Source organism: Danio aesculapii, chromosome 15 (genome assembly GCF_903798145.1).
Source record: "Danio aesculapii chromosome 15, fDanAes4.1, whole genome shotgun sequence".
NCBI classification, from domain to species: Eukaryota; Metazoa; Chordata; class Actinopteri; order Cypriniformes; family Danionidae; genus Danio; species Danio aesculapii.
In genome coordinates this window covers 9,710,907-9,725,128 of record NC_079449.1, presented here as the reverse complement: position 1 = coordinate 9,725,128, position 14,222 = coordinate 9,710,907, and the positions used below count along the sequence as shown (strand labels likewise).

At 37.4% G+C, this 14,222-nt stretch overlaps 1 protein-coding gene across 5 annotated transcripts in view; it reads right to left on the bottom strand.

Annotated features, from left to right (window-relative positions):
* Positions 1-14,222, bottom strand: part of robo1 (roundabout, axon guidance receptor, homolog 1 (Drosophila)) — a 514,376-nt gene that overhangs the window by 24,779 nt on the left and 475,375 nt on the right. For 4 of the 5 annotated variants that reach the window (XM_056473875.1, XM_056473876.1, XM_056473877.1 and 1 more), the window contains 4 exons: positions 12,606-12,648; positions 7,577-7,731; positions 4,916-5,290; positions 2,436-2,546 (listed from right to left, as the gene is read on the bottom strand). In XM_056473875.1, coding sequence (XP_056329850.1) covers positions 2,436-2,546; positions 4,916-5,290; positions 7,577-7,731; positions 12,606-12,648 — 684 coding nt within the window. The remainder of the gene's footprint in view (positions 1-2,435; positions 2,547-4,915; positions 5,291-7,576; positions 7,732-12,605; positions 12,649-14,222) is intronic. The other variant, XM_056473879.1, reaches the window with a different exon arrangement.

Genomic DNA, 14,222 nt, shown 5'->3' with positions numbered 1-14,222 from the left:
GAGTAAGAATCACACGCTTTTATTCGGACGTAAATGTTTCTCTTTGTTCCCTGGAGTTTCTCAACAATGAGAGAACGATTTGAAAATGTCCTGTTTTGCATATGATTCAGTGCCTTTTAAAGTGATGAAAAGGCTCAGAAATAATGGAAACTGAGAGAGAGAAAAATGGAATAATGGGTAAATCACAACCAGAGACTACAGCTGCAGGTTTTATAAGACATTTGTTGGATGGTTGATTTAGATGAATACATGAAAACATGATAGATATATAGATAGACAGACAAATAGATAGATAGACAGACAAATAGATAGATAGACAGATAGACAGAGAGACAGACAGACAGACAGACAGACAGACAGACAGACAGATAGATAGATAGATAGATAGATAGATAGATAGATAGATAGATAGATAGATAGATAGATAGATAGATAGATAGATAGATAGATAGATAGATAGATAGATAGATAGATAGATAGATAGATAGATAGATAGATAGATAGATAGATAACAGGTATGGGTTGTTGATGTAATGTTGCATTTTCACCGTCACATGACACAATTGAATGTACAGTATTTAGTGTTGTCATCATTTAAAATGTAGTAAATGGCTAAACATTTCTTTGTTTTCCATGGAGCTCTAGTTATAAAGCTGTTTAATTATTACAATTTTATTTAGTTATTTTACATTTGTAAACCAAATCTCAAAACTGTCCTATGGTGTGACTTCCTCTAGCATAGTTCAATAAATTACAGCTCTTATAAATAAAAAAGTCATAAAATCATTAATGAATACCTCAGGCCTAATTTTTAATCCATATATTTCTAAAAACTATTGAGTGGCACTACTATATGCTAATTGAAATTTTTATATATACTATAGTCGGGAATTGCACAAAAACTTTAAATAGTTGAAGGATCCTATTCAAGACCATGTGACTGAAGCCTCGTGTGAATCCCATGACACATTTTTTACTCAGAATTGTTCACTTATTTATCACTTTTTTAGGAACCACTATAAAAGTAGGTCTAGTTGTCCTACATCCCTATTTATTTAAACGTCCAACAAGTCCGACAAGTCACAAAGAAAAAAATATATTATATAGTTTCATAGAAATTGAATAGCATTATACACTAGAGCTGGGCCAATAAATGATATTATATTGAATCGCAATACATGTTTATGTCAATATCAATAGCCCCTTTCAAACACAGTATGTGCGAACAGGCCCTTTTTGAAAATACCCGTAAATTAGTTCCAGCAATTTTCCGGAAAGAGAGGTTGTAACTTTACCGGAATGCTGCACTTTGTGAACGCAGAAGGAAGATTGCCGGAAAGAGCGCGTTCATGTTTAGAACATGCTGACGTGAGACGTCTACTTCAGCCAATCAGAACATTCATACGCATTCACATCCGCGCTGTTTATGAAAATAAAAACCGTTGAATATTTTTCCAGACACATTTAGCTGCTAGATGTTAGTCAGAAGATAACATTTCTATGTTCTTCCAACTGTGTAAAAATGTATCGATAAAATGCTAAAATAAGCTCTGCTTCAGTTGACGCATGTGCCTGTGAAGCAGCCGGTAAACACCAGCACACACACATTATGTACATCTCGACATGCAAAAGTGTTCCTCCACATGTTTTCATTAAAGTTGTTCACAATAATTATCCTTCCACAGAGTTTGAAATGCAGTCAAATGTTTACGAATACAAGCGCAGCCATTTAGAGCTCATTTCTGGTAAATGATGTCAGAATTTACCAGTATTTTGGAATGGATGTGTGAATGGTCTTTTCCGGGAAAATTCCGGAACATCCTTTCCTGGGTGATCACCGCTTTTTTTTTTTATTTACCGGTAAAGTCGTTCTAAGAATTATCCGGATATTTACCGGTATTACTGTGTGAAAGAAGCTAATGATAAGCTCTGGACTTTTTTACTCTATATTGATCTAAGAGCCGATCACACAGCAGTAATGTACAACTATCTAAAAGTGTGTTGATTAGAGAAGTGCTGAATTGTCGGCCACCGAAAATGTCATGCCATTTAATTAACCCTCAAATTTTGGTGGCTTCAGTCATTGTTGGGATACTCTTTTAAATCAGGAAGCATTAACAACTGATATTGAAATATAGATCGTTATCATTCAATATGGAAAATAATTATCAAGATTGCATTTTTGCCATATATCACCCAGCCTACTATACAGTATGAAGATAAGTGTCCGACAAAGAAGATCGCTTTCACACTATTTGTATATTATTAAGACTTGTGTGTCTTAATATTTGCTGTCTCACACCATAGGACATTTTTAGAGTACAGTTCAGTAAAAAGTAAATAAACAGTGAAAGAATTTATACTTAAAAACACAAAAATTATTGTCTGTTTGTCTACTATTCATATGTGATGATGGTTGGATGGACGGAACTTACCAGATGTGCTGCTCCCTCTGTCCGAGCTGCTGTAGGTTTCTCCTGTGAGGACGTCCTGGGCCTGGTTATATGGGATGGTGACTGAGATGGGACCCTCACCTCGGTAGTGGTCTAAGGGGTTACAGTTGATAGGTTTTGAGTCTTGGTTTTTTATTACACGCACATGTAAGGCATTAGGACCCATGCCTGAGTTAATAAAAAGCGTTATTTTGTGCAACTGACAAATGCAAGCTCTTATAAAAGCAGACACTTTATAAGAGGATGCTTCAGAGTGGAACATCGGACAATCAAATGGTAAAAGGTTACAAAAGGGTTTCACTCATAAGCTGTTATGACTTGTTGGTGACTGGTTTCAATTGTCTAGCAAGTGTGAAATATCACACCCACACACAGTTAGATTCATGCAAGTCGAGTCAAAAAGCAAACACAATGACCTTTTCAGTGGCACAATATGAAGCAGCAGATAATGGATAGCTTTGAGCTTGAGTTACATTCCCCCCTTATTTGTACAGTAATCTAAGATCTCTGGCTTCACACTGTTCGGAGACATCCGACACTTCCACAGCCTCCTCTTTACCTTTATCCCCATCCAAACAGTAAAACAACAGCTATAAATATGGATTAAGTTTACTAGCAGAATGTAGAGTTGAATTACACGTATACGCAACACGAGCAGCCGTGACAAATAAAAAAAGGAGTTAAGAAGTGAAAGAGCCACATGTGGAGGTGCCAGAGAGGCTATTACCACACAAAATCAAGTAATGCTTTATTATAGTTGAATATGAGGAGACATCAGAACGACAAGACGAGGTGCAGCAATCTGAGGATGCACCTTTGTAGAAAACCGAGAAAAACTTGGCATGGGTTTACACCCAAATTCTGATATGTTTTAGTAGGGAATGCACCAAATTTATTATCGTCTGAAAATGGCATTGTCCGTTTTCGTCCACAAAAGAAAAATGGGTGAAAATTTAAGTTAAAAAAAAAGAGTTATGCTGTGCTGCACTGTCCAAGACACTGGTTTTACTTTCCCACTGCTGTTGACACTTTGTACCAGACGCTGAAACCAATGCTCTATATAACAATTAATTTCAATGCACTATCCAAAGGCCATTTTTTAACATCCTCTCTTGCAGACGCAGAACTTCAAAATAGCTTAATATTCCACTTAATTCTATGCATGAACCACACATGCTCAGCGGAAAAGCAAAGTCCAGTCAAATAATGCGCTGACAGGACATTTCTATGTAGTATACTTGTTTCTGCTGCTTGCAATAGTGCTATTGTGCTGTCATGGAAAACCTTGGTAAACTAAAGCTTTTCCGATTCATTCACTGTCAATAGGATGCAACTAATGTTGTCACGATACTGGAGTTTGGTACCAATCAATACTGAAGTTTTAAAAACGTCCATTTCCCGCTAACATTTGAGCGCTGTTGAGCACACTGAACTACAGAAGGACTGTGATTGGGCATGAAAGTTTGATCTTCATTACAGAAATTACTGTGATTGCCCGTAAAGGTCATGGGTTCACCAAACTCACCGTTGTTTAGCAAGTGTAACAACAGACAAAGAGAAACTGGAGCATTTCAAAGTCATGTCAATCAGCTGGTTTGTCTATAAGCTGACATACGAGCCATCCGCTGATGAATCGCTGCTTTAAAACGCTCCAGTGTCCCTGTATCTGTGGTTACACTAGGTAAACAGCAGTGAGTTCGGTGAACTAATGACCTTCACGGCCAATCACGGTCATTTCTGTTGAACACAAACACAACAGCACATCAGCGATGTTTAAGAACGTGCTCAACACCGCTTAAATGTTAGCGAAAAATTGACATTTCTAAAATTTAAGTATCGATTGGTGCCGAATTCCAGTATCGTGACAACCTTAGATGCAACATTGGACCCAAAAACCATAAGTGTCAATTTTAGGAAACTGAGATTTGTACATTGGATTAAATCTTAATAAAAAAGTTTCCATTGATGTATTGATTATTAGGATAGGACAATATTCGGCAGAGATAAAAATATTTAAACATCAATGAAAACAAATTGCCTTTAAAGCTGCCTAAATAAAGTGTTCAGCAATGCACATTAGTCATCAAAACATGAGTTTTGATACATTTAGAGTAGAAATTTTACCAATTATCTTCATAGAACATGATCTTTACTTAATATTCAAACTATTTTGGGTTAATAATCATACTCATTTTGACCCATACGATGTATTTTTGGCTACTGCCTGTGCAACATAAGACTTGTTTTGTGGTACAGGGTCACAAATGTGGTTATTTTATTGGCTTCTGTTTCATAAAATCAGTATAATCTAGGTTATTGAGTTCAATTTAAAGTCTTAATCATTAATTAATTAATTATTACAAATGATTTTCGGTTTCAGTTTTTGCCCAAGTGCATCCAAAATTTTCATTTCGGTGCATCCCTAGTTTTCAGGGGCTGCAAGGAAATCCATAAAAACTCACCCTTGTTGAGTTTGTTTTGTTCCATGACGTTATACTGCAGTGGTGTGTTGATGTCAGCCTGTTTCTGAGGTGTTCCCTGGCTGCTCTTCCAGCTCTGCTTCTCATTAAAGTCAGCACTTCCTCCTCCGCTTCCGCCACTGCTGCTGTTCATGTTGTTGTTGGCCAGGCTGGACTGGATGAGCTGAGTGGTGGCGTATGGTGTGGGTTGACCACCAGGCCCCACAAAACGCCCGTCCTTCAGGTTAGGGCTGTTGAAGGTCTTCATTTCGTTGATCTTGTTGGAAAGGTCCACATCGCTGTAAAGTCCTGTGTCTGGAGCCAGCAGGTTGGTGGCCTTGTTGTCCATCTGGTTGCTGTAGTTGGCAATGCAGTCGGCTGGATGATAGAAGAGGAGTAAGACATTGTGGAAGCCGAAGGACTTGATTACGGATATATCTTGATTCTAATATACTGTAGTTTTAATGCGTCAAGAGTGTATTTAAAAGGAGGCAACATTTAGAAACTCACTAGGATGGTTTTAACACACGACCAGTCAAAAGTTTGGAAACAGTAAGGGTTGTTCATGTTCGTTAATAACCATTCTTACTATTATCAGTGCTGAAAACATGTATTCTTGCTTCATAGTATCATCGGAACTGTAATACATTTAGGATTCTTTGTTGAAGCAAGTTTTAAATGTTATGTACAAAACAATTAAAGATTGCAAATTGACTGGTAGTGTATGCTAATTAGTTTTCTACCGACGCTTGTGATGTTTTCAGAAATTTCGAAGAAGGCAATGTGGAATACTCGAAATACTAAAATAACACTCATTCCGCCAAAATCCCTGATGCCGTACAATCTTCTTGCCTACAGCTTCTCCCTCGACCAAGGCACAAGCCAAGCGTGTCACTTTGAGTCTCTGGAGCTGCCGCGAGAAAGGCATCCCAGCTCATCAAGCAGGATGTTCCAACACGTCCGAATCAAAAGCCGCCAAAACGAGGAACGCTGTAAAAGACCATCCTCTGACAGATCCAATTTTCCTCGGCTCATAAAATATTCAAATCCTCCCTGGGATCTGAGCGAGAAGCTTGGCGCTTAAATACCGCGGCCTGCCATTGGATGGATTTGGAGCACAGCTCGTGTTTCCCTAAGAAGCAATGGCTCTGCACTTCAAAGGTTGACGTATCAATGATAAAAGATTCCATGGAATGAGACAAACTAAGTCGTCTTTCCAGAGAAGCCCTGTGGGTACTGATCCGGTTAATATCCTGGAGATTTTTTAGTATTTGGCAAACCAGGCAAATGGGTGTCAAGCTTTTAAATCGTCATGCTGTGAGAATCACTCAACATTTATCCTTCATTCCTTCTTTGATGAAGGCGACATGGATAAAAATCTGTTAGTGAAAACACACTCCAATATCAAAGGTGTAAAGCAAAGCCTTCTAGGGATGGTCACACAAAGCCTAATCCTCAGGTCTACTCAATGAATATGGCAGCTAATTTCTTCAATTCAATAGAAAAACGAAAAGGATTGGATGCATTTAAGGGTTCTGTTATGAATGAAATGCTCTTAGCCAACGGCTTAGTCGCAGCAGCTGATATCTAAGAACAAAACAGCTCTTGAAGTGACGTTTAAATAACACTAAATGAACCAACAGTGACACCGCTGTCCAAACTAAGACTTGCTTTGTGAAAACTGGGTGACTGTGTATATTAACACCACTTTGTCACTTTCAGTGTGTGCGTCTCTTTGGACTCGCGAGTCAACCTGGCGTTCTTTTGTTTGTAAAGTAACTTGCTGACTCCTGAAATAAAGCCACCTGGAGGTACTCCATCACTCCTTCTATTTCTCTCTCTCAGGTCTGTTTTGACCTCTGTAACTACTCCTGGTTTTCTGAATAAGCAAGCACTTAGAGAAACTGCTTTAAAAGGTTCGAACGGCGGTATGGAAATCAGGTGGCTGATTGGATTAGCTGGACTACAGCCTGCAGGGCCTTTTCAATATCCCCTGCTTTTTTATTTTTCCTAAAACCACCACGTTCCAACAAATCACACGCACCAATGTGTGTCAAAGGAAGGACACGATTCTTATGCTGCGCTCCATTCGAACTGGAAAGTTTGAACGCCACTTCTTCCAAGTTGGAAACGCCAGTGGAAATTAACAACCCCAAACTATATTAAGATTTATGAATATGTTGTTGTACGAATAAGGCAGAATAACAGGGAAATGTACACGTTTAATGGTTAACGATTGCTTTAAATCAAATAAAACACTTCAAATCACAGTTACCATAAATAAGATATGTTTAGCTAGTCATTAGCAAGTCCTTTCTTCATTTGTAATGCTGTGTTCACACCAGACTCAACTCAACTCGCGTTGCTTTATTTGCGCGAATCGCCTCATTCGCGCATATCACACCGCAGGATGTCTATTCACGTCTTTGCATTGACAACATGTAAAACACTCGCGCTTGACGCTTCTTTCGCATCTTGTGTGAATGCAGCATAAAAACAAACTATTCCAGAAATCATGTTTGGATAAAACCGCTTGCTAAATGATTCACTGTAAAAGAAAACAAACTAACATCAAAAATTTGAAATCCTACATTAACAGACGTCTTTTTACACTACTATAACAACTAGATCACTACACACACATGCTAGCACACACACACTTACCTGGGCGGCTGTAAGTTGCCAGGTTGCTGTCGCTGTTTCCATTGCTGCCAGTGCAGCAGTTAATAGTGCAGTCATTGTGATTGGAGCAGCTGTTGGGCCAGGTGTCTGCAAGCCAGGGCTGTGTAGCTGGTTCACCTATATTCAACAAACCCGGCCTGGAAAACACAGACACACTGTGATTTATTACTAACAGAGAAACAATGAATGCATGTGCACAATCAGTAATCTGATGTACAGTCTTCAAGTCGGAATGAAGACAAAATGTACTCTTCTTATTTGTAGATGTACAGTTGTAGTCCCCTGTTTATTTTTTTCCCCAATTTCTGTTTAACAGAGAGAAGATTTTTTTTCAACCCATTTCTAAACATAATAGTTTTAATAACTCATTTCTAATAACTGATTTATTTTATCTTTGCCATGATGACAGTAAATAATATTTGACTAGATATTTTTCAAGACACTAGTATTTAGCTTAAAGTGACATTTAAAGGCTTAACTAGGTCAATTAGGTTAACTAGACAGGATAGAATAATTAGACAAGTTATTGTATAACGATGGTTTGTTCTGTAGACTATCGGGAAAAAAATTGCTTAAAGGGGCTAATAATTTTGACCTTAAAATTGCATTTTAAAAAATTTAAAAACTGCTTTTATTCTAGCTGAAATAAAACAAGAAAGACTTTCTCCAGAAGAAAAAATATTATCAGTCATACTGTGAAACTTTTGCCTTGCTCTGTTAAACATCATTTGGGAAATAATTAAAAAAGAAAAAAAAAATAATAATCAAAGAGAGGCTAATAACTCTGACTTCAACTATATATAGTAGTGCTTGTTATAAACAACGTATCTGTGTACTTTTATTATATTGTACAAATTAATTTGCCCTCAGAATCTTTAATCAGACATTAACCTCCCCTGGCCCCTCAAAACAACTTTTCTTCACTTTTGGTCACATGGAGTGCCTTTTGGGCAGGGCTATCAATGCGTGTCTGGTTTCTGCTCTGCCTTCATCCATTCATCATTCTTTTTTCATTTTGTTAGCAACACCCATCTTCCAACAATCCAATTGGCTCCCAAAAGACAAAATCATGCATTTTTTTTGCACCCCTACATTTTTGTTCTCATTTCAGGACCATTTCAAGTGGATGTACATCATGATAGATGAAGAAAGGACAATCTTAACTTCCAATTCACGGCGACTTTAAGCATTTGAAACTAATTTAGGAAATCCTAAAAGATATCTGTAATCCTAGAGTTAATCCTGTGGACTTTATTTGTTGGTTCACCGACAGCTCCTTAATGGCCGTTGTGACCAAATTCACCCTCAGATGGAGTTCTGGCTGTGACGAGCGTCAAACCAAGAACCAATAGGAGAGCAGAATCTGAGGATGCAATCAGAGCCAAAACTACAAACTTCCACAGGGAAATGCTAACAGAGGTTTTTTCTGATTTTATTATTGGGGCACGCAATTGGCAAAATGACCACTACAGATTGTTCATGTTTTCTGTGAGGTTTCCATTCAGAACATGGGTTTAATGAAAGTGTCACAGATGGATGATGTCAAAGTCTGAGTGAGTTTTCTTCCGTGTCCGTGTTCGGTGCATCGTGATTGTCGACATTGAGATCTTACAATGTAATATGGGGATCATGTTCATGCAGTCTGACAAGCTACAATCTTTTAGGATTGTTAAAAATTATAAAGTGTGAACCAGGCTTTAAATGACAAATTAAAGTAATTTTTAAGAGTCAAGTTGAAACATCCAATGGCATAAGTTTTGAGATTTGTCTTAACAGTTTGTCTGTTAACAAAGAGGAAACTATATGGTTCTATATGGTGGTGCACAAATGGGTTTAATCAGAAAGCCTGTCCCATCTTCTTCTATCCCAGAGCATCTCTCAGAGCATTAGGCTGTATCTGTGCTAAATGGATTGCGTTTGCTTGACTTGCTTATAGCTGATGACACTGTTTTTCCCCAAGGCCTCGTGACCATTAGATCTCCGTGTGGATTACCCACGAGCTGGAGAACATTGCTGCTCCAGCCTGGGAAAGAAAAACACGAATGAACCGAGCTAAAGGAAGAGCTTGGAGCTCTCGGCGCATGCCAGTGTGTCACAGTCAATCACCATGATCTGAAGAGCTGGAGAATGCTCCAAATATGAATATATACAGAGCCACAGCAACTCTTTCTATCAGATCTTACAGTTAAAGTCAGAGCTGTAAATACAAGACGTGTTCCCGCAGCACAAAACCAGTATTATGTTGCAGGCTTTGTATGGGTGAACATTATCGATTTTTCTTTTATGCCAAACATTATTAGAATATTAAGCAAACATGTTCATGTTCTATGAAGATATTTCAGGAGAAATTTCGGGTATCTTTTCCTTTATTATCCTTTAATGCAGTGGTCATCAACCACGGGGCCGCAGACTGGTACCGGTTCGTGGATTAATTGGTAGCGGCCGTACATGAAATCATTAACTATTTCAGTTTTATTTATTATCCGAGTCTGAACAATCTTTTATTTAGAAAAATTACCGTATTCTTGAGCAGCCAAATTTTACCCAAAAGCAGCAAAATGAGTAAGAAACAGAAATCTTTGGAAAGTTTCTTTGCTAAGGGGAAAAGACCCACTAAAGGACCCGCGAACTGCCAAGAAATGGATCTGCAACCCATTTGTCAACAAATCAGGTGAATCCACCATGTCTGTGCAAGAAGATCAACTGCTGGATATCGCAAATGACGGCGGCCTTTTAAGAGCTGTTCGCATATCACGTCTTTTCTAGAGTTTGCATAAGTTTGTTGTTTCCAATGGAGATGCGCGCACGAGCGGTGTGACATGCTCGCGCCTTCCAGATGCACGCAGTTGAATGAATCCCATAAGCGCACCGTGAGTCACATGACAAGAATTGACCGATCAGCTTCAGCTTGTAAGGAATATCCACATTTTTGGTAAGACTTATAACCTCAGACAAACACAGAACACTCAAACACTGCAATGCTTTGTAATATTCTCCATAAATGAAACTTGTATCAGAGATACAGCAGTGTTTTGGCAGCATCATCCTCTGAAAAAAGGTTTGATGGCCGCCTAGCAACCTACGGAACACCCTCACAACAACGCCAGCCTCCGGTAAAATTGTAAATAGTTGACCAGTCTGCGGTGATAAAAAGGTTGAGGACCACTGCTCTAATGGGACGCGCCATTGCCGCGTCGTTCATCGAAAAATCTGAACTACTACAGCCTGGCACTTAGTTAAATACACAATTTAGGGGCAGTGCATGTTAGTAAATACAAAAACTGACATTACGCGTGTAGTAGAAAAATCTTGTTTCTGGTTCTTGCCAATCTTGTTTCCAGGTCTTACCTGAAAGTATCACCCAGCCATTTGTTAGCTGTGTCTGGAACTTATAATAAACATTACTTTGGAGACAGGATACTGTATTTTGCACAGGGCTGGGCAATTAATCGATAGATGGCATATAAAACTTGTAAGTGAACTATGAGGGAAAAATTAAATAATCCTTCATTAATCGTAATAGAATTAAAATGTTTTTAGGCCAAATCACCCAGCCCTAATTTCTCACACAGGCATAATTTGTAGAAACGATACTGTCTCTAACACATAGGCAGGCAATCCTGATCCCTCAGAATGCATCTTACGATGTAAACACAAAATTTTTATCATTCATTTATTTTATTTTCGGCTTAGTCCCTTTATTAATCAGGGGTTGCCACAGCGGAATGAACCGCCAACTTATCCAGCATATGTCATATGAGGCGGATGCCCTTCTAGCTGCAACCCATCACTGGGAAAGACCCATGCACTCTCATTGCATAATTTCATTCATTCATTTTCTTTTCGGCTTAGTCTCTTTATTAATCAGGGTTCGCCACAGCAGAATGAACTGCCAACTTATCCAGCACATGTTTTGCGCAGCTGATACCCTTCCAACTGCAACCCATCACTGGGAAACACCCATACACTCATTGCATAATTTCATTCATTCATTTTCTTTTTCGCTTCATCCCTTTATTAATCAGGGGTCGCCACAGCAGAATGAACCGCTAACTTATCGAGCACATATTTTACGCAGCAGATGCCCTTCCACCTGCAACCCAACACTGGGAAACATAATTTATATATTTAAAGAAATGTATAATCTATCATTAGTAATGTGCATTGCAAAGCACTTCATTTAAACAACTTTAAAGGTGATTTTCCTAATATTTAGATTTTTTTGCGCCCTCAGATTACAGATTTTCAAATAGTTGCATGTCAGCCATGTACGATCCTATCCTAACAAACCAAACATCAATGAAATGAATTGAAACTGAAAAAATAAAATAAAACTGACACTTGCGACTGGTTTTGTGGTCTATGTTCACATCTAATAATGCAACACTGGCTTAACACAATCCACTATTTCATAAAAGAAGGTCACATTAAAATGGTTTTCAAGAAATAAGGATTTTTTTCCAAGACATGCTTATCAAAGAAACAAAAAGAACATCAAAGAAAGAATTTGTGCGATGAATCTTTAATGCGACGCTTCAAAGTAAACTTCCGGCTGGTGTGCTTTCCCTGCAGCGGGGTCTGTCTCTTTCTTCAGTTTTTTTCTAACAGGCTCTTTTAGCTTCAAAAAAGGCTTAAAGTTTTCCTTTAGGCAAGGGCAAAGACCTGCTCGATGAAAAGCTGGACGACATAAAAGGCAACTGCTTGAGCAAGGACAACGATTACACTTGTGCACAACTGCATGTTCCAATGTAAATGAAATGGTGGGAAATGATTGCATTAACAGGGCAGAATTGAAGGGCTTTTGTCTCATCTTGGATCTGCAGGGGCTCTGTTTTAATGTGCAAGCCCCTAAAGGTGTCTTTACTGAGACAAAAATGCCCCCTAGTGTCAGTAAACTGAAAGCACACCACAGTACACATCATGGACATTGTTGGCTTCAGATTTCATATGAACTTGAGTATTTTAAGGTGTTAAATGACAGAATGCATAGATATTTTTAAGAAGATCTCACCTTCCTGCGCTGCTGACGGCCTCTCCGCCTCTCTGATAGGCCACTGTAGAGGAAAGAAAAGTGCATTTATTAGGAAAAGAAAAAAATACTTACATGAATAAATAGTCCCTCTATCTTTCAAACACTGTAAAACTCAACAGTCAACTTTATCAAATAAAATGAGTGGAGTTAACTCAATATTTACTGAAAAGTTAATTTTACTCATTTGAAAAGAGTTTTGAATTCAGTGTTGAAGGTAATGAGTTAATTAAATACTTCATTACTTCAACTTAAATGGAGTAAGTTCACAGTATAGATTAGTTTTTTAACTCAAATGGTTTGTTGCAATCAGTTCCCTCAAATGGTTTGAGTTGCCTTAACTTATTGGGTTTTACAGTACTCAGTTGATTTGAGTTCTCTTCATTTATTGGGTTTTAAATTGCTTCGTTTACACACATGGATTAAGTTCACAGTACTCATTAGGATTAGTTTTTGAACTTAAATGGCTTGTTGTAATCGGTTTCCTCAAATGGTTTAAGTTACCTTAACTTTTTGGGTTTTACAGTGTAGACTTAAAGGTATAGTTCACCTAAAATTGAAAATTCTGTTATCATTTACTCACCCTTCATATAACAAACCTGTTTGAATTTGAACACAGAGTTATTTATAAAAATGTTTGACACCTGAAACAATTGACTTCCATAGTATTTCTTTTTCATACTATAGAAGTCAATGGTTACAGGTTTCTAACATTTTTCCAATTATCTTTTTTTGTGTTTTGTTCTCAACAGGAAATTTTAAATTAGAAAATTAGTGAGTAAATGTTCGAGTAATTCAAGATCTAAAGTAGAGATTGCATTCTACTAAAATAAATATATCTCATTAAATGACCACTTAAAATTGTGTCTCTTTGAACTTACTGCATTAATTAGGTGCTGCTTTGAGTAAATGTTTATTTTAATATATGAAGGTATTACAAGATTTCTTCCAAATGTCTAATATAAATATCATAATAAATAACCCCAAAAAATGTAAAAATAATAATATTGCATGTTTTAGTTATTTGTTGTGTTTGAGAATCAGGGTTATTCCATCAAATATTAATTTATTAACTCTTTTGAATTTAAAACATTAGTTTTGTGTTACACATTTTTGTTATTTTATTAAAAACAAACCTCTAATATGGAAGTCAATGGTTACAATTTTCTAACATTTTTCTAAATATCTTTTGTTTTTGTTTTCAACAGAAGGAAATGTAACAAAGACTTGGAAGCTCTTGATTGCAAGAAAATAGTGAGTAAATGTTCAAGTAATTCAAGTATTAAAAAAAATAGATTGCATTCTGCTAAAATACGCGACCATGGAAAATAAATTTATCATTAAATGACCACTTCAAATTGTGTCTCTCTGAACTTACTGCATTTATTAGGTACTGCTTTGAATAAAGTGTTAATATTTATTTTAACCTAATCCAGCTCTTTCTAGGCATAGTAGAAACTTCCAGGAAGGTGTGTTGGAAGAAGTTGGAGCTAAACTATGCAACATTTCTTCCAAATTTCAAAGACAAATGTGATCTATTTCTCCCCCAAAAAAAGACATCTGGTAAGAATAATAATAAGAGTAGTGTAGTTTGCACCG